This window comes from Dendropsophus ebraccatus, chromosome 9 (genome assembly GCF_027789765.1).
Source record: "Dendropsophus ebraccatus isolate aDenEbr1 chromosome 9, aDenEbr1.pat, whole genome shotgun sequence".
Taxonomy (NCBI): domain Eukaryota; kingdom Metazoa; phylum Chordata; class Amphibia; order Anura; family Hylidae; genus Dendropsophus; species Dendropsophus ebraccatus.
The window spans coordinates 32,138,147-32,159,971 of NC_091462.1; the positions used below are offsets into that span (position 1 = coordinate 32,138,147).

The 21,825-nt window shown below is 41.4% G+C and overlaps 1 protein-coding gene across 4 annotated transcripts in view; it reads left to right on the plus strand.

Annotated features, from left to right (window-relative positions):
* UBR3 (ubiquitin protein ligase E3 component n-recognin 3) overlaps positions 1 to 21,825 on the plus strand; it is a 169,130-nt gene that overhangs the window by 77,824 nt on the left and 69,481 nt on the right. For all 4 annotated transcript variants that reach the window (XM_069982888.1, XM_069982887.1, XM_069982889.1 and 1 more), the window contains 4 exons: positions 4,146 to 4,234; positions 10,917 to 11,066; positions 12,856 to 12,989; positions 21,263 to 21,373. In XM_069982888.1, the coding sequence (XP_069838989.1) occupies positions 4,146 to 4,234; positions 10,917 to 11,066; positions 12,856 to 12,989; positions 21,263 to 21,373 (484 nt within the window). The remainder of the gene's footprint in view (positions 1 to 4,145; positions 4,235 to 10,916; positions 11,067 to 12,855; positions 12,990 to 21,262; positions 21,374 to 21,825) is intronic.

Consider the following 21,825-nt stretch of genomic DNA (forward strand, 5'->3'; position numbering starts at 1 on the left):
GAAGCCTTGCAATTTTTTTCAGCCTCAGTGTCTCATCCCCGTGAGCCATCACGGAAAATTACTGAGCTGCACTGAATCTGTCACAGCGCGTTTATGTCCTCTTATTAGGGATCTCTATTTACAGTCAGACCCGGTTAACTTGAAGCGGAACTTGAATGGTGAAATGCATGCATATGAAGTGCGGAGCCGCACAAGGACAGGACGGCTGCAAAACACAACACCTTTTTTCCATGGTATTCCAAGTGCTAGGCAAAGGCAATGTTAATATTGGGGATTTTTTTTTTTCCTTTACCTGTAATCCTTATAAAGAGTTATTACATTGGCTGCTTTACAGAAAACTCAGCACAAAATCCTGACAAAATATTTAATTACAGCTTTAGGCCATTTTCGAACTATTAAGGCGGCATTTTGTGTGTATATTGGGTAGCAAGTCCCCCATCCTGACAGCTGTCAGTCCTGGTCATCATGCCGTCCGCTAGGCCAGGTCTTTTGGCTGCAATGCCATGCAAAAATGCATCTGCGTTACACAAATGTTAAACCAAACAGTGTTCATTGGAAAATTCATCCCCAGTTGTGGATAAGGACGACCAATTATCACCTATATTGTTCAGTTCCTCAGCTCCTTGTGCTGAATGATTTCAGAAATAGGTTCCTTTTATAAAAAAAAAGAGCGATTGAATACATCCTAAGAGTGGTATTACACGGAACGATTATCGTTTGAAAAATCGTTAAATCTTTCGGATTTGAACGATAATCGTTTAGTGTGATAGAAAACGATTAAACGACCAACGAGAAATAGAATTTGGACCTATTTTTATTGTTGATCGTTTGCAAATTGTTCACATGCCACAAGACGCCGTTCGCAGTAGCGGCGAATGCGGTGGCGACAACAGGACGAGCGCAATAACAATCATAAATAACAATCTTCGTGCCGTGTAATTGGGTGAATAGGTCGCTCGCCATAGTTAGTTAATCGTTGATCGTTGAAAAATCGCTTCATGTAATAGTAACATTACTCTCTAGGCAAGGCTACTAGTTGTGTTGAATAGTAACACTGCCTATACAGCAACTCAATACAATTTAAAGGACTTTACTCTTGGGAAGAAATGCTTTCAAATCAACTGGTGTATGAAAGTCATACAGATGTGTAAATAACTTCAATTTAAAATCTTAGTGTTGTTATAACTTTCAAAATCTAAATCAACGGTAGATGTAATATAAAGCAATTTGCAATTTTACATTATTTTAATTTTTTTATCATGATTTAAAACAAACCTATACAGTGGTACCTTGGTTTAAGAGTAACTTGCATTAAGAGTAACTTGCATTAAGAGTAACTTGCATTAAGAGTAACTTGCATTAAGAGTAACTTGTATTAAGAGTAACTTGTATTAAGAGTAACTTGTATTAAGAGTAACTTGTATTAAGAGTAACTTGTATTAAGAGTAACTTGTATTAAGAGTAACTTGTATTAAGAGTAACTTGTATTAAGAGCTCATAGTTTTTCAAATTTATGACTTGGTTTAAGAGCATTGCTTTGGTTTAAGAGCTCCCTGTACTGGGTGGAAGGGCGAATGGAGGAGGGGCATGGTCTGCATAACGGGGTCTACAGCACTGTACTCTGACCCAGGAAGTCTCCCTCACCTTCCAAATCATAGCAGATCCACTTCAGGCTGCAGCTCACATCAGGGGACAGGACTGTGGATGTAATCTCTCCATAGCTGTAACCCCTCTCTCCCAGGATGAGAGTGCTGCATGTATGTGCCCACATCTGTCCTGCTCATTCCTTCCTGCTCCCTGCAGTCTCTGTCAGTCCTTGTGTTTCCCATCCTCTCCATTACTGTACAGTAACTTATAATATGACATATTCAGCTGTTTCTGAACACGGTCTGAGCACGGTCCCGGAACCAATTATGCTTGTAATCCAAGGCACCACTGTACTTGCTTGCATGCAGGTCGAGTCTCCTGAAGGCAGCTTTTTAGTCTTGTGTTACTTGGAAAAAAAAAAAAAAGAGACCAAACTCATGAAGTCCTGGTCATCTGAGCATTCACACAGAAGGCAGTCATTGGTTGACAGACGCACTGAGCTGTGACTCACTGAACTGTGCATATGTATATCCGATGACACTCCACTTGGTTAGGTGGTGTCCGCGTTTATGTATACTGCGCAGTGTCACAACTTAATGCGTCTTTTCAATCAAATAATTGCCTTCTCTGAGCGCTCAGATTACCGGGACTTCCTGCAACTGCATCTTTTTTTTAACCAGCAAAAGATTAAAAAGTTGCCTTCAGGAGACTGGACCTGGGTACAAGTAAGTATAGCTTTGTTTTAAAGCATGATAAGTTAAAAAAAAGAGGTCGGACCCCCTGCGATCTTCCTTTTCCCTATCAAGTGGACAGGGGAAAAGTAAATTTTTCCTGGAATACCTCTTTTAATGTAAATTGCTAACTTTTTTTTTTATGACATCTACTGTTGGTTTAGATTTTGAAAGTCATGACGACTGTGACAATTTAGGTCTTCCAGTACTTTTCAGCTGCTGTATGCCCTGCAGGAAGTGGTATATTCTCTCCAGTCTGACACAATGCTCTCTGCTGCCACCTCTGTCTGTGACAGGAACTGCCCAGAGCAGGAGAGGTTTTCTGTTGGGTTTTGCTACTGCTCTGGACATGTTCCCATCACACATTAGTGGTAAAGAAAAAGATGTGACTAATGACAATCACTTAACAGCGCTGTAGACTATGTTAGCACCATATAAATGAAAAGTAGTGGATCTCCTCTATCCTACTTCTACCTAATATGACGCTGACGACACTAATATGTGCTGACGACACAAAAGTGTGCAATAGGGTTGATATTACTGGAGGTGTCAGTAATATGGAAAATGATTTAGCTTTGCTAGATAAGTGGTCCAAACGGTGGAAATTGAAGTTCAATGTTTCCAAATGTAAAATAATGCACTTGGGGAGGAGGAATCCTCTATCCGAGTATCACATCGGCAGTACTGTGTTGGAAAAGACTTCAGAAGAGAAGGATTTAGGGGTAGTGATCTCTGACAGCCTTAAAATGAGTCACCAGTGCAACCAGGCGGTGGGGAAAGCAAATAGTATGCTGGGGTGTATAGCTAGAGGTAAAACCAGTAGGAAGAGAGAGATTGTGATCCCGCTGTATAGAGCTCTGGTGAGACCACATCTGGAATACTTTGTCCAGTTCTGGAGACCTCATCTAAAAAGGACATTGATAAAATTAAACGGGTCCAAAGACGGGCTACAAAAATGGTGGAGGGTGGGAGGCATAAACCATATTAGGAAAGACTTAAGGATTTGAATCCGTATAGTCTGGAGGAAAGAAGGGAAAGGGGGGGACACGATTGAAACCTTCTTTCTTTTTTTTTCTTTTTTTTTTTTAATTCCTTTTATTTTGTATCCGAAAGTATAACATACAGTTAAAGGAGACCTGTCAGCCCCGTGCCGGGGTGACAGGCTCCCGACCCCCCGATAGAGCCCCCTATACTCGCGTGATCCCGCCGGGTCCCGCTTCCTAAGCCGGTCGGGTCACGGAGATATGAGCGCCGGAAGCCCAACACGCGCGCTGACAGCAGAGTCAGACGCCCATAGAGAATGAATGGGGAATCCGATGCTCTGTCATTCTCTATGGGCATCGGACTCTCCTGTCGGCGACGCAGGATTAAATGCATATTATCTCTTTTATTATGACGTATCTATCATTGTTTTCGCCTATTGTGTTAAGCCGTGGAACAGTCTGGATCTGGTAGCATTTCCTTCACACATTGATTTTTACCACTAACAGTAGTGCGGTTTACATTTAGGCACAATTACATTTTTGTGCATCCATTTTTTCCATAAATTTTTCTTCTGTTTTTTGCAAAAAAAAAAAAAAAAAAGGTTTGCAAAAACGTAGTGTGAATCCAGCCTTAAAGAGTATCTGACTTGTAACACACCTATAGTCCGCCTAGGAAAGGGGCCATTTATAGCTTGACAGCACATAACCATTCGCTGCTCTAGATATCGGTCACAGTGGGGATACCTTTTAGTGATACTTCACCTTTGGTATCCAGCCATAGTTTTTTATTTTATTTTTTTTATTTATTTGTACATGTAACAAAACTCTCATTTTTGTAACGCAGACGTCAGAAAGCCAGAGAGAGGCAGCAGAAGTTACTGGCTGAATTTGCTTCAAGGCAGAAAAGCTTTATGGAAACGGCAATGGATGTTGGTAAGTTTTAATAGCTATTGGTCATTTTATGTTACGTGCAAGTGGTGTGACTCAAGCTGAAATAAGTATGTTCTGGCGTTACAATTTTGCACTACTAGAATTTTAAATTTACATTAAATTTCTCATGTTTTAGGTTTTAATTTAATTAAAGGGTACCTATCATTTAAACAAATATCTGACATGTCTTAGCAGCATGACAGAGGTTTGTATTGGTTGGGGTCCAGAGACGCACGCTCTGCCTTCATCTCTGTCTCCGGACGTTCCATAGGACTCCATTATAATTCTGTTGACTGCTGTTTTAGCAGTGAGACAGAGATGAAGAGGCAGAGCATGCGCGCTTGCCCCTTCATTCTAATGATTGAGGTATAGAAGAGCAGTATCTCTTGTTATGTGTGTGCAGTGTATGGAAGCTCTCATAGACGCTGTGATGGTGAACCTTTGGCACCTTCAGCTGTTGCAAAACTACAATTCCCATCATGCCTGGACAACCAAAGCAATATCTTTTGGCTCTCCAGGCATGATGGGAATTGTAGTTTTGCAACAGCTGGCTTGCCTAGTGTTTACCATTACTGGGCTAGTCTATACTGACAACTAAATAGAGATGGAGCCTGCAGAGAGAGAGAGAGAACTGGTTAAAAAGCCATGTATAAGTGATGTAATGGTCAATAATAGTGCTACTCCTCATGTACACACATATGACAGCTTAGTCACCTGAAACAATAGGTATGCATTAAGTCCTGTTTGTTTTGCAGTTAGTAGTAGTAGTAGATGCTGAGTATGAGCTTGTACGTGTCTGATTTAATTCCTGTAACAGCTTCCCGAGCTCCCAGCCAAGTCAATTCATCACACTATGGCAGCGTGTCACACTGTGCAGACAGCATATAAATGTGCATTATAATGAGGGTGCATTACATAACGGGGATCGCAGTATCGGCTACGGCACTAAATTGCCAGATCATTGTTCCATAAATGCAATAATAACATATAAAAAAAAAGGCTGCTTAAATTACAAGTGCCACCACGTTTCTGCTGCCCTAGTAAATATTACTGAAGAAATGTAAGGAGCCTGAATGTGAATGTGCTTGTTTAGATCCCCTCCTAAAGCAAAGCTGTTTCTCCGCAGGAACCCATTCAGTTATTCAGCATACTTGCTGCAGGGAACCAGCGATGTGCCCATTTTTTTAACGGAGGTGACACAAATTTCTGAACACTTGTCATTTATTGAAACCGGTTAGAAAAATAAATTAGTTTTTACTGGCCTTTTGAGGATCGTCTTGCTGGGCCCGGGCAAGATATATTAGTGTGCTAATGGCTCCTTTGATGCTAAGGGAATTTCTTGACATAAAATGTTTTGCAAAGGAAAATGGAGCCTGGAGGCATATTGGGTAACAGTACTTAGCGCGGAGAAAGCCCGTCTAACAAGCTGTGTGACCTCCGCTACACGTGCACACTGTGGAGAACACAACACTTCATCAATTACGGGGGGGGGGCAATGATTAGCTCCACAGCGGGGCGTCCTTTTCCTTTTAATATACAGACAATTTACTGATTAAAAGATTGTTTTATAGCTTATGGTTCTTTTAATGATTGGAATTTTCTATATTTTTTGGGGATTTAGATCTTTATTTAGCAGTGTGAGAAATTGATATAAACCAATTAAAGTATTGTACTGCCCCCCAAAAGTTATACAAATCACCATATACACTTATTATGGGAAATGCCTATAAAGTGCTTTTTTCTCTGCACTTACTACTGCATCGAGGCTTCACTTCCTGGATAACATGGTGATGTAACTTCCTGGATAACATGGTGATGTCACTTCCTGGATAACATGGTGATGTCACTTCCTGGATAACATGGTGATGTCACTTCCTGGATAACATGGTGATGTCACTTCCTGGATAACATGGTGATGTCACTTCCTGGATAACATGGTGATGTCACGACCTGACTCCCAGAGCTGTGCGGGCTGTGGCTGCTGGAGAGGATGATGGCAGGGGGACACTGAGTGACACAGGGCACTGGAGGGACACTGAGCATCCCTCTGCCATCATCCCCTCCAGCAGCCACAGCCCGCACAGCCCTGGGAGTCGGGTCGTGACATCACCATGTTATCCAGGAAGTGAAGCCTTGATGCAGTAGTAGTGCATGGAATAAACATTTCCCGTAATAAGTGTATATTGGTGATTTGTATAACTTTTAAGGGGCCATACAATACTTAAATAAAAAGTTTCGCTGGACTTCTCCTTTAAACATAATTTTAATACCACCTAAAAATTGTGTAGTTGCTAACAAAGCAGCTTTGATTCGTTGAGGTATAAACTCCACAAGACCTCTGAGGGTCTTGTGGTATCTTACACATGTTATGTCTTGTGAGTTTTGAGGTGAGTCCTCACTACAGATGAGTGAATCTATAGCAAGTTTGGGTTCGTTTGAACCTGTTCACTTAGCATTTGAATCCCACTGCCTGGAGAAGATGTATGCAGCCTTAGGTCGGCATCCATCTTCTCCAGGCTGTGCGAACCCAAAACCCAAACTGTAAGTTTGCTCATCTCTAGACCTCGCTTGTTTTCCAGCACATCCCACAGATTCTCATTTATCATAGCTAGCAGTAACTCTTTCACCAGTTTGTGCCATAGTAGCTCATCTCTGGGCTCACATAACATTAGCCTTCTCTCTCCATCTGCATAGGTGAACCTTGGGCTCCTAGAGCCCTGTCACCAGTTATCCTTCCTTATGTCCTCCATTTTAAGGGAATCTTACAGCTGTATATCGTACTGAGAGCTACAGTACATACTTTTGCTGATGATGTAAGTGAAATAAGAAAAATTAGACCTGTCTTTTAGCTGGTAATAGAAATGATTGAACAGCGCTTATGTTCAGATTTGTACGAACTCAAACCATCGGTATTTGACTCCTGCAGTCTTCCCGTTCCGTGGGGAAGGTGGAGACAGCCCGAGCCCCACCTAGAAAACAGGAATACAAGCTATGGCCCAGGCTGTATTCCAGTTTTCCAGGCGGGACTCAGGCTGTCTCCACCTTCCCCACAGAACAGGAAGACTGCGGGAGTCAAATACCGATGGTTTGAGTATGTGCGAACCTGAACATCAGCGCTGTTTGATCATCTCTAGCTGGTAACTGTTTACAAAGTTATAAAATCAGGTTTTCCTTCCAAGCTTGTTTTGTAGAGATTGTGCTGAGCTGCAGCATGCACCCCCCACTGTCCTGCATGTTTCATATACAGGAGGTAGGGGAGAAAGAACATGTGAAGAAATACATTATTTTATATCTTTAAAAACGGCTGTCCGGTAAAAGATATGTCTTATATGTGTCTCTACCTTATCAGCTATAGGCCTATGTCTGCAGATTTGAGCATGATATAGAGCTGACAGATCCTCTTAAAAGTGAACCTACTAAAAAAACAGAGCCGGTCACTGATATATAATTACAGCTCTCTGTAGTTTAGCTAGCTAGTTGGATATTATTCTCAGCTATGGTGAAAGTACAAGCCGCCATGTGAAGCAGCCTGTATTCTACTGGCGGTCTCTGCAGATTGTAGACTGTCAGAAGATTAGACAGAGGGACATTGGCTGCTTCCCTGTAGTGGAGTTCACCATTCCCTGCTGTGTCCGCTCAAACCTTCCCTCCGTATCCTATAACCTAATGTAGGTTTCCATACTAAAAAATGACCTGTCCACCTGACATCACCATTTTCCATGTCAAGAGCCAGGCAAGTGGAGCAGTGCTATATTTCTTTTTCCATACCCAGGGTGGTGGTTGGATGATGACACCCATCGTGGGAAAGAGAACGGTGCTAAAAATAATAATAATAATAATAATAATAATAAAAAAAAAAATCCCATTAGCATATTTTCTGGGTATGCAAATCATGCACATAGAAAGAGCTTAGCGGCTGCATTATTTATTGCCGGTCACGGTGTGATTTCTTCCCCTCGCTGTTCTGTATTCATTGGTTTTCCACAGAATCTCTGCCAAGCTAGAAAGTTATATTTATATTATAAGTAGAAGTGGGTGAAAAATTGCTAGCCACATGAGATATTGCTGAATGAGCCTGGAAATAACCCAAGATTCATCTGAACACAGAGCAACTCTGATCCTTTATGTGGAGGGTTAGAGCTGTTATCAGGAGATAATGTAGTTCACAGAAATCTGCGTCATAGAGCAGTCACCCCGCCGTGACAACACATTATTTCTCTTTCACTTCTTACAATCAGGATTTTTTTCCCCTCCCCTCATTGTGACAGTGTAACCATACGCTTCACTTCATTACCGCTGAGGTCAATAATCCGCTGTGCAGGTGTGAATAGCACAGGCCCATTGTTTTTGTCGGCCGCCAGCTCTTTATAGATCAGAAATAAATGGTGTATTGGTTGTCATTAAGAGACGTGTGACTTCCTTAAAGGGCTTTTTTAGCCTTTTTATAGAGCCCCTGAAGTGGTAAATGTGCGTCTGCCCTCTGTAAAGAGACTGGAAAATATACCATTACTGTATAGCATTCTGGGGGGTTATAATGTGCTGGTTACTGTAACCACTAGTTTATTGCACAGTGGTTACTGCCGCTCTAACCTACTGTTGTGCTTTTAGTAGCCGTGTTGTAGGGTACTTTAGGGGGTTGTCCGGCGAAAATCTTTTTCTTTCAACTCAATTGATGTCAGAAAGTTATATAGATTTGTAATTTACCTCTATTAAAAAATCGCAAGTCTTGCCATACTTATCAGCCACTAAATGTCCTGCAGGAAATATTGTTTTATTTTCAGTCTGACACTCTACTCTTTGCTGCCATCTCTGGCCAAGACAGGAACTGTCCAGAGCAGGAGAGGTTTTCTATGGGGATTTTTTTTTTTTTTAATAAAACTGAAACAGAGTTCCTGTCTCGGCCAGAGATGTCAGCAGACAGCACTGTGTCAGACAGAAAATAAAACATTTCCTGCAGGACATTTAGTAGCTAATAAATATGGGAAGACTTGAGATTTTTTAGTAGAAGTAAATTCCAAAAATATATAACTTTTTGATATCCATTGATTTGAAAGAGATTTTCGCTGGACAATCCCTGGACAAGTAAACTCCGTTTACTTGAATAGGACCATGATGCAGTACTTTTTGATCACAACTACTAAAAGTATAGCGATACAGGTAAGAGCAGCAGTGATCATTGAAAAGTCGCAGGTTACCACCATTAAATAACACTGCGACAAAGCCACAACCTATATCCATTAGTAAAACTGTGGCAGAAATCAAAAGTTTCACCTTTCTGTTGGAGCTTATGAAATATCCACAGTAGTTAATCCGTGCTGTGTGAACTTAGCCTAAGATGTAAGTTTGTCACTTTATAGTATCTTTACTTCAGTATAATGTATTATATATGTATAAAGCCTCACCTTTAAAGTGTCTAGTTGATACGGAGTATAGAAGCTTCTTAAGGGTGCGTTCACACCTACAGGATCTGCAGCAGATTTGATGCTGTGTTCAGTTATTTAAATGAAATCTGCTGCAGAAAATCAGCTGCAGATCCTGTAGGTGTGAACGCATCATAAAGGAGAAATTCCTAGCACAGCCATAGCCATTATCTGCTAAGGCTGGGTTCACACTGAGGAATTCTCGAGGAAAGTTTTTTGCTGGAAATTCCTTGCCTATTCAGCTCTGGCAGAATAGGGGTGGGTTCATACTAAGTAATTCGCGCGGATAATGTCCGGAATTCCGCTGTCTGTCCGCGCGAACGGTGACATGTCACTTCTTTTGGCGGATAGCGGAATATGGCGACCCATAGAATGGTGTCTATGGAGCTGGCGGAAAGGCGCGCGGCCGTGCACGCGGGCAGACAGCGGAATTCCGCAGTCATTATCTGCGAGAATTCCTTAGTATGAACCCACCCTAGGAGCAGAATTCAAGCCCCATTGACTTCTATAGGATTCCTCTAGCGGAATCCGCCCATAGAATTGACAAGTCAATTCTTTGGGCGGAAAGTGGATCCGCGGCGGAAATTCCGCTGTGTGAGCACATAAGCGGAAAGCCCATTAAAGCCAATGTATTTTCACAATGTTCATTCTTTATGAGCGGAATTCCGCCTGAAAATCCACAAAAAATTCCTCAATGTGAACCCAGCCTTTAAAAGAAAGTCTTGCCCTGTGCGCTATGGAGACATATCGGCAAGTTACATATTTCTAACCTGCTGATAGTTTCCCTTTAAAGTCCACCATACCAAAAACTAGGGGAAAGCAGCAAAATAACACACAAAACTCAGCTGAAGTGAATGGGCAAAGCCATGTTTCCCATGACACAGATGCCTTTACCTTCTGTACATCAGGACCTACAAAGAAATCCTGCGTAGTCTGATCCAGCAGTCACACACTTATCCATCTGGGGGGGGCAGATGCAAAGGAGTAGGACAACAGAGACTGAGTACACTGAGTTTGATGACTGTTCTATACAGAGGTTAATAGAACTGTAGATCAGAAATTTTCATAAAGACATTCATTTTTGACACACTGGGATAGTAAAGAAAAAATCTCTGTATGGGCCTGAATAGAGAGCCACTCTTTATACTAATACATAGTATTTTGTATTGCTTGTAGTTTTTGTTAATTATTGAAATTATTTTCATTGTCTTCCAGCAGGATGTTCTGTTTCTGTTCATTCTTATTAATCTTAAACTTTCTAACAGAATCCCCCGAATCTGATGTTGCGATGGAGATAGCCTCATCAGAGCAGCAAGTGTCTGAACCGACGTATGACTGTGTAATATGTGGGCAGAGTGGCCCATCTACAGAGGACCGGCCCATTGGTCTAGTAGTGTTGTTGCAAGCATCATCTGGTAAGTTGCTTTCTCCATGTTATGTTCATGTTTCCTCTGCAAGGCAAGAGGCTTCATCTATCTGTCCCCTACTTTTATTAGCTTCGTCTTAGTTTAAAGGGAACCTATCACCATGAAAATGCTACCTAAGCTATTGCCATGTTGTAGGGCAGGAAAAACTGAGCAGATGGATATATATCATTGTGGGCAAAGATTCAGTATAACTTAATATACTAATTGAAATCCCTGCTCATTCTGTGTTAAGGAGTCCAGTGCACAATGACACTCAATAGACTAGACGCTTTAGCATGGAAACATCAGAAACTTCAATCAATAATTTAAAAGTTATACAAAATCTTTTCCCATAAAGAGATATATCAATCTGCTCCGTTCTTCCCACTCTATAACATGATGCTGATAGTTAAGGGAGCATTTTCATGGTGACAGGTTAAATTTGTTTTCCTGTGTATGGAGGCCTAGAGGTGAGACGCTTCCTCAAAAATTCTAAAAACAAACAAAAAAAGCAATAAGTGAACTTAAAAAAAAATTGTAATACGGGAACCTAGGTAAACAACAATGCATTGTCTTGCAGCCTTTCAGGTGTGCAGGAAAGCTATCCCCTGGTCGCATAGTACTAGCCCCTGTTCTCATACTACCACACATACAGCTAGATGAACTTGAGTCCTCTAGTACGTATCAGCTGCTGTATGTCCTGCAGGAAGTGGAGGTTTCTTTCTAGTCTGACACTGCTCTCTGCCTCCACCTCTGTCCATGTCAGGAACTGTCCAGAGCAGGAGAGGTTTTCTATTGGGATTTACTACTTCTCTGGACAGTTCCTGACACAGACAGAGGTGGCAGCAGAGAGCATTTTGTCAGACTGGGAAAAAAACACATTTCCTGCAGGGCATACAGCAGCTGATGAGCACTGGACGACTTGAGATTTCTAAATAGAACTAAATAACAAATTTATATAAATTAATTTGTTTTAATTTTAAATTTTTTTTTTGCCAAAATACCCATTTAGGAAACATAACCTTAGATATCTTATATATTTTTGCCGCAATAATAATTTTCTTGCAGCGTCATAGAGAAAGAACAGAGCGGCTGAACGTGTATGGGACACAAGCTCCATCCAGCAGGTGTTTCAGTTATGCCCTATCCTGTGAATACTGTCATAATACCTGTTAAAAACTCTCTTCATTTTGGGTTTAGAAGTCCAGAGGGCGCTCATACGTGATGAACAGCCATCTCTGTATGAATATACATATAGAGACATCTGTTAGTCAGTAACTAGGACTGCCCACTGGACCCTTAAAGAAATGATGATTAGTTGTACTGAGTCTTTTCCCACAAATATATTTTCTTGCTTCAAATTAAATTTTTAGACTGCCACGATACCCTCGCTTCAATACTGTAAATCTATTATTATTTGAGAAACTATCAGGACAGTCCTGCTTAGCTTCACAAATATTGCATGTGTTACTTGGTATTTTCAAGCCATTAATTTTTCTCATTTTGTCAATAGTACAATTAGGTAATAGTGTATGCCTCTATGCAGATCCACAGGCAGTAGTGAGTCAGTGCCTTTCTCTTCGAATCAATTTGTAAATTTCCGTAGGGAACAGTAAAGCAATCCAACAAATGACGAAAATGGTAGCAATGTTCTATTCTGATTTAGTTTCTGAAAATGTACACAAATAGTTATATAGGCTAAAGGAGGCTTTTATTGAAACCCAGGGACACAGAATAATTATTTTGCTGTCTTCATTCTCTGTTAATTATCTTCTATTGTGTCTAAAAATTGTTTTAGTCTTGGGCCACCGCCGTAAAATCTCTGAGCCGAAGAAGCTTCCTACCAGTGAAGAGGAACAGATCTATCTAGAAGGAACGTGTGCTGCGGTGCATGATGTCAGGCTCACCATATTACAGCGCCATTTCAAAGATGTGAGTGCCGCTCCCATTTCTCAGACAATGGCTTGTATTAGACTATGAACAGGAGAGCTCTGCAGCCTAAAACCGTAAATGAGACAGGTAGTGTCCAGTACAGTAAGATTGCCGCTGTGATAGCTGAAAACGTAGACTTAAAAGTGCTAGACTAGTGTAATCCTATTGTCCAATATCATTCATACTCCTTGGATACCGGACCTCTAGACCTGCATTTTGCATAAAAAAAATGTTTAGAGGCCCCATAAAGAATGAATGAAACACTGGCTGCACACGTTCGGTGCACTTTGTTCCTTTTAGGGGACATCTCACCTCCACAATCGTGACTGGTGGGGGTCCCAGTGGTCAAACTATTGATCTGCTGCCTATCCCCTATCACGTTGGTAAGGGATAACTTGTTATGATGGTAATACCTCTTTATAAGGGTGAAGAACAAAAGTTTAAGGGGTTATCCAAAAACATGGCCACTTTCTTTCAGAGACAACACGACTCTTGTCTCCAGGTCAAGTGCGGTTTTCAATTAAAGGACAACTCCCGTATCCCCCTCCTCCTTAAATAACAAATTACAAAGTTATATAACTCTGTAATGTGTGTTAGTCATCTGCCTGGAGCCGTTCAGCCTCTCTGCCCACCCCCACGGAAGTAAAATAAAAACTATACTTACACATTTACTGTTGTCCCTGTCCTCTTCTCCTGCCGCCATTTTGTGACAATGTCGTCACAAGTGGGGGGCAGGCCTGGTCTTCCTCTTCTTCAGCATCTTCCTTTAGAATGAAGGGAAGCGAAAAGGCTGCATGCGCACCAGCAGCCTTTTCATTGGCTGGAATGCATCACATGGCTTCCAGTTTGCTCAGCCAATGAGCTGAGCAAGCTGGAAGCCATGTGATGCAATCCAGCCAATGAAAAGGCTGCTGGTGCGCATGCGCATCGGCAGCCTTTTTGCTCTCGTTCATGCCATGGGAACCCTGGAGTAAAGAAGATCTGAAGACAAGTTTTTTTGAATGGCGTTCGACTCAGGAGGCATGGTGAGTATGGAGACACGCTGGAGACAAGAGTGGGGCTGTCTCTGGAAGAAAGTGGCCATAACCCCTTTAAAGAAGCACTTGGGGATATAATGAACATATAATGGACATTCATGTTTTTATGACGCACACCCAGCTCCAGTGTTCCTACAGTGCCATCTGTTTCATGTCCGCTCAGATGCTGCCATATATTTCGGTACTGTAGCTGGGTAATGTGACCAGCAACAAATTACTTGGCTTTATGTGTCTCCGGAAGGTATCTGTCCTGGGTCAGCTCAACTCCTGTGACATCACCCTCACTCTGTGACATCACCCATCAGGTACCTCTTAGAGCCGTCATCTCTCTATGGATATGCATCATACCTAAGTTTATGGCTAACCATACGTTCCTGGAGTGAGGGCATTTGGGCAGTGGACAGGGTCAAGTTGAAGAAAACAACATTGTCTTCATTCCTTGGCTTTGCTGTGCATTCTTATTCACCCTTTTTTTTCCCGCCATCAGAATGTTATCCAGGCACCACATGCTGAATACGAGGCAGTCTGGTGGTTTCTCCCCATGTGTCTCTCAGTACTGTACTGCCATCCATCACAGGATGAACATGTGTAGGCGTGATCTAAGATTTATGAGCATGATACTCTGGACAATTTGTCTCTGAAATGCTACATGGGGTCACGAAGAGATTACTGTACAGCTTGCTACATGACTGGTTGATATGCCAGGCATTTTATTCCAGATGGGGCATCATATATATTGAAAGTGTCACTGTCGTTTTTTTTTTTTTTTTTTTGTGTTTTTTTTTTTTTTTGCAGAAATCAATAGTACAGGCAATTTTAAGAAACTTTGTAATTGGGTTTATTAGGCAAATATGACATTATCTGCTTTCAATAAGCCTTTCCCCAGGTCCCTGCCCCCTCTCATTCATTGCTCCTCATTATCAGGAAATCTCTTTTACATCAGTGGGGCCCTGTGTAACCTATGGAGAGGGGAGGAGGGAGATTAGTCGCCAGCAGAGAACACAGGATTACACAGTGGGACCTGTGTGAAATCCGGTATTCAGAGGTCAGAAAGGTCAGTGCTGACTTCAGAGGAGATAGCCCGTGATGTAGCTGTAAGTTAACTCTTTGTTGTCCTGTTTTAGTGCCTCATCTCCCTCAACCCCTCCCCTCTCCATAAGAGAACCATGAAGACAGGGGGGAGAGCTTCAAACTGCTTTTTCATGATAAAAATGCATTTTTTGGCTTATAAATCTAATTACAAAGTTTCCTAAAAGCGCCTGTACTATTGATTTATGCAAAAAAATGCAAACTACAGTGACACTTGAATAATACCCAATAGTGAACACATACATTGGTCAGATAATTGTAGCGTTTACTTAGCTGTAAGGCTGTGTCCCCACTAAGGCAACATGCAGTTCTATATCCGGGGAAGGCGTTCAACTATTGGTAATGACATACACTGATTGGTAATGACACTGATAGGCTGGATTCACACTACGTATATTTCAGTCAGCATTGTGGTCCTCATATTGCAACCAAAACCAGGAGTGGATTGAAAACACAGAAAGGATCTGTTCACACAATGTTGAAATTGAGTGGATGGCCACCATTTAATGGCAAATATTTGCTGTTATTTTAAAACAACGGCTGTTATATTGAAATAATGGCCGTTATTTATTGTTATATGGCGGCCATCCACTCAATTTCACCATTGTGTGAACAGATCCTTTCTGTGTTTTAAATCCACTCCTGGTTTTGGTTGCAATATGAGGACCACAATACTGACTGAAATATACGTAGTGTGAATCCAGCCATAATCATCATTTTTCCCCGCTTTGATCTCATAGTGGAAACATAGTCTTAAACCTGTTTAGTCGGGTTACATTAGTCATTTTGTAGCACATAGCTCTTGAAGGAAGTCTAATGTTGTGTTGTGATTCCCCATGACAAATAGGTGACATGGGGAGAGCACCACTTGCTATTGATGTGAAAGGTGAACGTCTGCAACGAAGGTGTGAAAGATTGTCCAAAAAGGCTTAAAATTTCATAGTCGTAATGGAATTGGACCTCCACCGATTGGCAAAGGGTTGTCTTCTCTCTGCCACTTATGGATGTGAAGCACTCTTAACTGATTTAAGCAAGACATTGCAACAAATCACAACTCACAAAAACAAAAAGCTTGCTTTGACATAAGTACGCAGTCTCTTTACTCAGTTCTTAGGTGAAGCTTGTTTGGCAATTATTTCAGCCTCTAGTGTTCTTGAATGTGATGCCACAAGGTTTACACCTGGATTTAGGTATTTCTGGAAGTCTTCTCTATAGATCCTCTCAAACTGTTTGACAGGGACTATCAGTGGGGTTGTTTTAAAGTCTTTTCATAGATGTTCAGTTGGGTTCAGGTCAGGGCACTGTCTGGGTCACTCCAGAACATTCATAGAGCCCTCCCTAAGCCGCTCCTGTGTTCTGGCTGTGTCAGGGTCATTGTCTTGTTTAAAGATCACTCTGAGGTAATGAGCAGTGTCTGGCATCCTTTAGACGTGATGCTTAGAATTGAGGCCAAATTGTTTAATCTTGGGTTCTTTTGACCAGAGTTTTTTTTTCCCTCACAGCCTGAGAATCCCTTAGGTTCTTTTATTCATCGTTTTTTTTTTCTTCTTCAAACTCCCCACAGCTTTAGGCTATGTTCACACAATGTACATTTTCGTAAAACCATGGCCGTTGTTGCACATTGCAACAATGGGAGTGATTCTTACGAAAATATTACCTTGCCGTCTATGGGATCCCGAATGGAACGTATACACATAGGGGGACATGTATCATCTGGCATATCTTTGATTTTCGGCGGAAAGTGCCGTTTTGAGCCCGCATCAGAACTCTGCGGCCCTAAAGATCATCCGGCCAGTTCTGCAGTAGCGGCCTGGATGATCTTTTCTGAGGCCTGCAGTTCCGTGACCCGGCCGGGTCACTGAACGACCGGTCTCATACTGTGTATGAACATAGCCTTAATGTGTTTATTACTGAGGCCATACATCCTAGATCCGTGCAGTGAATAGGGATGAGCAAATTTACAGTACTAGGGAAGTAAAGCGCTTCTCTGGGCTCTGTGGTCGGCTTGTCAGCCGGCTGCCTTTGAAGTCCGTGCCACTCTGCTCCTGGTGCCTGGAAAAGCCTGATTTAGTCCTGGGAAACTAGGAGAAGTTTCCAGCTCTTCCAGGCACCAGGAGTGGAGCAGCACAGACTTCAAAGGCAGCCGGCCGACTAGTAATGCAAATTCACTGATCTCTAGCAGTGATGGTTGACTTTCCGAAGTGACCATGGAGACCACTGTGTTCTTTAGATCTTTCATTGGTGCTGGCATTTCTCCATACTAGTCTCCAGATCTTTGCTGCCACACAATCCTGTTTTACTGCCTCTGCACTAATATACATTGTCACCAGTGACACCTTATACAGACAGAACTGTGTCTTTCCAAATTATGCCCAATCAGCTGAATTTACCACCGGAGACTCCGGGCAAGGCGTAGAAACATCTCCAGGATAATGAAGAAAAATGGGAGGCCCCAGAGCTAAATATAAAGTGTCATTGGAAAGGTTTTAAATACTTATGTTCATGTGAAATTTAGTTTTTCCTTTTTTAATGAATTTGGAAAGAATTATTTGGGGTTCTTTTTTTTATTTTAGCAACTTAGTGAAAAGGTTTGAAGACTTTCTGAATGCATTGTAGATAAGACAACATTCACATTAGGTGAAATTAAGAGCTCAACTCACTCCACCCTGTACAGTAAACCCTGCACAGGTTACAAAGCATGTCTAGAGACTTCTCCTTTACAAATGAATTTGGCCTCCTCCATACTGTGACTATGTCCCTGGGGCTTGCTGTAAAAGATATTTCTAAATTCTTCTAAAAACAGCGCAGGAAAGATGGCTTCCCCCATAATAATGTGCTAAAATAAAAAGTAAAATAAAAATAATAATAATAAAAAAAAAAAAAAAAAAAAAATATATATATATATATATATATATATATATATATATATATATATATATATATATATATATATATGTATATGTATGTGGAACGTGTTTCAGTATCTGGCTCTAAAAAAAAAAAAAAAAAAAATCTAAGTGATACATTCACTTTAAGCAACAATTTATGGAGGGGGGAGGTGGGCTGTAATATTGTGCAGTGGGATTTCTAACATGATTAGATCCCTAGATTACTTATTTTAATTATGAGAACTTATTGTAATATAAACTTTTGAGCTAAAGTGACAAAAACTGAATAGGATTACAGAACAAGGCTGCATTGTATATTTAGGTTGTATCGCCTTTGCCCACTGTTTTTGCTTTTAGTATCTGCACTACTGGTTGCTCTGGTTACGGTGGCTGTCCTCGCTTTGTGGCTGTCTCTCCTCCGCTAGCTAAAGGAGCCTTTTAATCGTCAGTTTATCCTTTGCTGTCAGAGGAATATGGATTGTTTGCACTTCACATGTGTTCTTCTGTATGTGACAAATGGAATCGCCAGGGTGTGATTAACGTGGCCAAAATTTCCAGTGAACCAGTCTGGCCGTGTATCGATTGCTACAATGCAATTCAAGGCTTTGAAATGAGCAAGAACATGACAGGCCACAGGTCAAGCTTTATGGATTTCTCATGTTGGCTTCCATTGTCCATGGACTTAACATATTTGATGGTGTGTTAGTGAATGCCGTCTGCTTTTTATTCTTTACTTGCAATGAGGCTTCTAAACACATTGTCTGTTCCATTGAACAGCGCTAGTTATTAATATTTTTATGGAGGCTTGTGTTTACAACCATTACTACTGTTTTTAAATAAGAACCCCACCAATGTTGTTAGGACCCCATAGTAAAGAACTGCTAGACTATATCTAGTGAATCGAAATAAGAGCTCTACCTGCCCACTGGCTCCAGCAGAAACCTCCTTATGATTATTCATAATGGCCGAGAGTGACTGCAGAGCCCTGTTATGGATATTCACGAGGTGGTGTGCTGCGGTGCACTGAGGACTACAGGACCGCCCCCAGTGCGCCAATCTGCCTCATTTATATACAGTGGTCCGTCAAGCCTTGGGTTGCAATATTTTCAACATACCATGGTTCTTTCTGGACCATCATAAATTCAGATCAGACTCATGCACATGTGAACAACTAGATGATCGACCAATAAAAGTGGCCATTTTACTGGTAAATCCCAGTATTACTGGAGTGCATGCACTGGCTGGCTGTATAGTATATCCTCCCTACAATATAGTTTCATACTACATGTCCTGTACTGCTGTGTGTGTCTAGTATCTCCCTACAGTACAGTGTGATACTACATGTCCTGTACTGCTGTGTGTGTCTGTAATCTCTTCCCTACAGTATAGTGTGATACTACATGTCCTGTACTGCTGTGTGTGTCTGGTATCTCCTCTCTACAGTACAGTGTGATACTACATGTCCTGTACTGCTGTGTGTGTCTGGTATCTCCTCTCTACAGTACAGTGTGATACTACATGTCCTGTACTGGTGTGTGTGTGTGTGTGCCTGTCTCTGGTATCTCTTCCCTACAGTATAGTGTGATACTAGATGTCCTGTACTGCTGTGTGTGTGTGTGTGTGTGTGTGTGTGTGTGTGTGTGTGTGTGTGTCCGGTATCTCCTCTCTACAGTACAGTGTGATACTACATGTCCTGTACTGCTGTGTGTGTCTGGTATCCTCTCCCTACAGTACAGTGTGATACTACATGTCCTGTGCTGCAGTGTATGTTTAGTATCTCCTCCCTGTGTGATCTATACCGGACCCTGAAAATCCTCCAGTCCTCTGCATAAAGTAATTTTCAGTCTTCAGTAGGTCCATGTTAGTTATCTGCTTATTTTCCTTTAAATCTTGAATTTTTTTGGCTCATTTTGGGATGATACTCTGGGGAATTCAAAACCAATTACCAGTTTTCCATAGAGTTTTGGTCTTAAGATACAATATTTTCCATATACAATAGTTATCCTGGCACCAATTAATATTGTTACTTGAGGGACCGCTGTATTTATCATTAATGGCGGACCTTTCCTGTGCCCTAATAGTATCCTGCAGCAGGTTATAGCCATCTAACCTACTGCTGGTTTCACTTTAAGACTTCCATACACATTGAAGAAAACTTGTCCTTACCCCTCAGTATCAGTTTTTTTTTTTTTCTTGTCCTTCATTCATTTCTTTGTCTGCAAATTTCCCACACGCTGGTATGTTTGTACCTGCCCGATTATCACTGAAGATAAACGCGTATATACGTTGTACAGTCCATGCGCTTTAATGATTAAATCCTCCTCCACAGTTTAGTTTGTTTATTCGCCTTGATGATATTGAAACGCTGATTGGATGACAACCAGAAAACCAGTAGCACCATAGAGCATTCGGAAATAGAAGCGGAAATGGGCAAGCCTCCCACAGCTTGGCTGATGTGCACACAGCAGACGTCGCTCCCATGCTGTTCCTAGTTGATTTGTTCTCGCTGGTTTTTGAATTGTATGGGAGTGTTTTTATTTATAAAGTGGATCTGTCAGTCCGACTCTCCTCCAAAGTTAGGGGGAGGCAAATATGATGTAATTTATTGTCTTTATTGTTGCATCCTTTTTATAATTTGACCACTCTTGTCCCGCGTTTGGGCCCTGTCAGGTTCTGTTGCAGGTTTAAAGAGCCAGGAACTGTAAATGCTCAGTAACTATGGCTGGGTTTCAAAGTTGGCTTCAGAAAATGACTATAGTTTGACACTATTCACGATAGAGTATGACACATATATAGGTATGGTATACAAAATCAGTATGGTGGTATACCCATCGTCCTAGAGTATTTGTTTAGGACAATCCCATTGTGTTAGAAATGTCACCCGAGAACAACCTTATCGAAGGACGTCCTGCTGTAGGGTCCTGTGATCAGCTGTGATCTATGGTGGATTGCTGTAGTGTGTGTTTGTTTAGTTTTCCTGCAGTGCCCCCACAGGGGAAATGATGCATTACACAGTTTCTATCCTTATAATTTTATATTCTTGCTGGTTCCTTTACATGAGACCCTAGTTGTGTCTGCTCTCCATTCTGACTAATAGAGGATTCTTATATCTATGAGACATCATCATTGTTAGGACGGTATTTCAAAGTTTTATTAAATTTTTTAAGTACGTAACCCATGTGAGTAAATTCTTTATAAATTATTAATACTGGAATTGACCCTAATTCTTCCCTTTTCTTCATTTATTTTTTTAATTTAGAGTTCCTGTCTCCAGTCTGTTTCCATAGGTTGGGAAGGAGGAGTATATGTACAAACTTGTGGCCACACACTCCATATAGACTGCCATAAATCCTACATGGAGTCATTGCGGGTAAGTTCAGCAAGTTTCTTATATATCCATTCAGCTCTGTGGCGTATGCATGGTAGTAGAGTCGTGTGCATGACCACTGATGCATTAAACAGGGGGCACGGGAAAGAACTACAGTTATACCATCACTTTTTTACATACTGTTCTAAACCGGCAGATAGACGTTACAGGAATTGCTTAAATGGGTTATCTAGGATTAGAGAAAGCAAAGCTACTACCTTGCAAAGACAGCACCACCCCTGTCTGCAGGTTGTATGTAGTATTATAATTCACCTCCATTCACTAAGCTGCAAAACCACACTCAAAGTAAGGACAAGAGTGGTGCTATTTCTGGAAGAAAGCAGCCATGGAGACACCTTTTAAAGGGGTTTTCCAGGTTTCTAGCATTGGTGATTTGACAGGATTGGAGGAGTGCCAACATCTGGAATCAGCTCATCAGCGGAGCTGCTGCATTG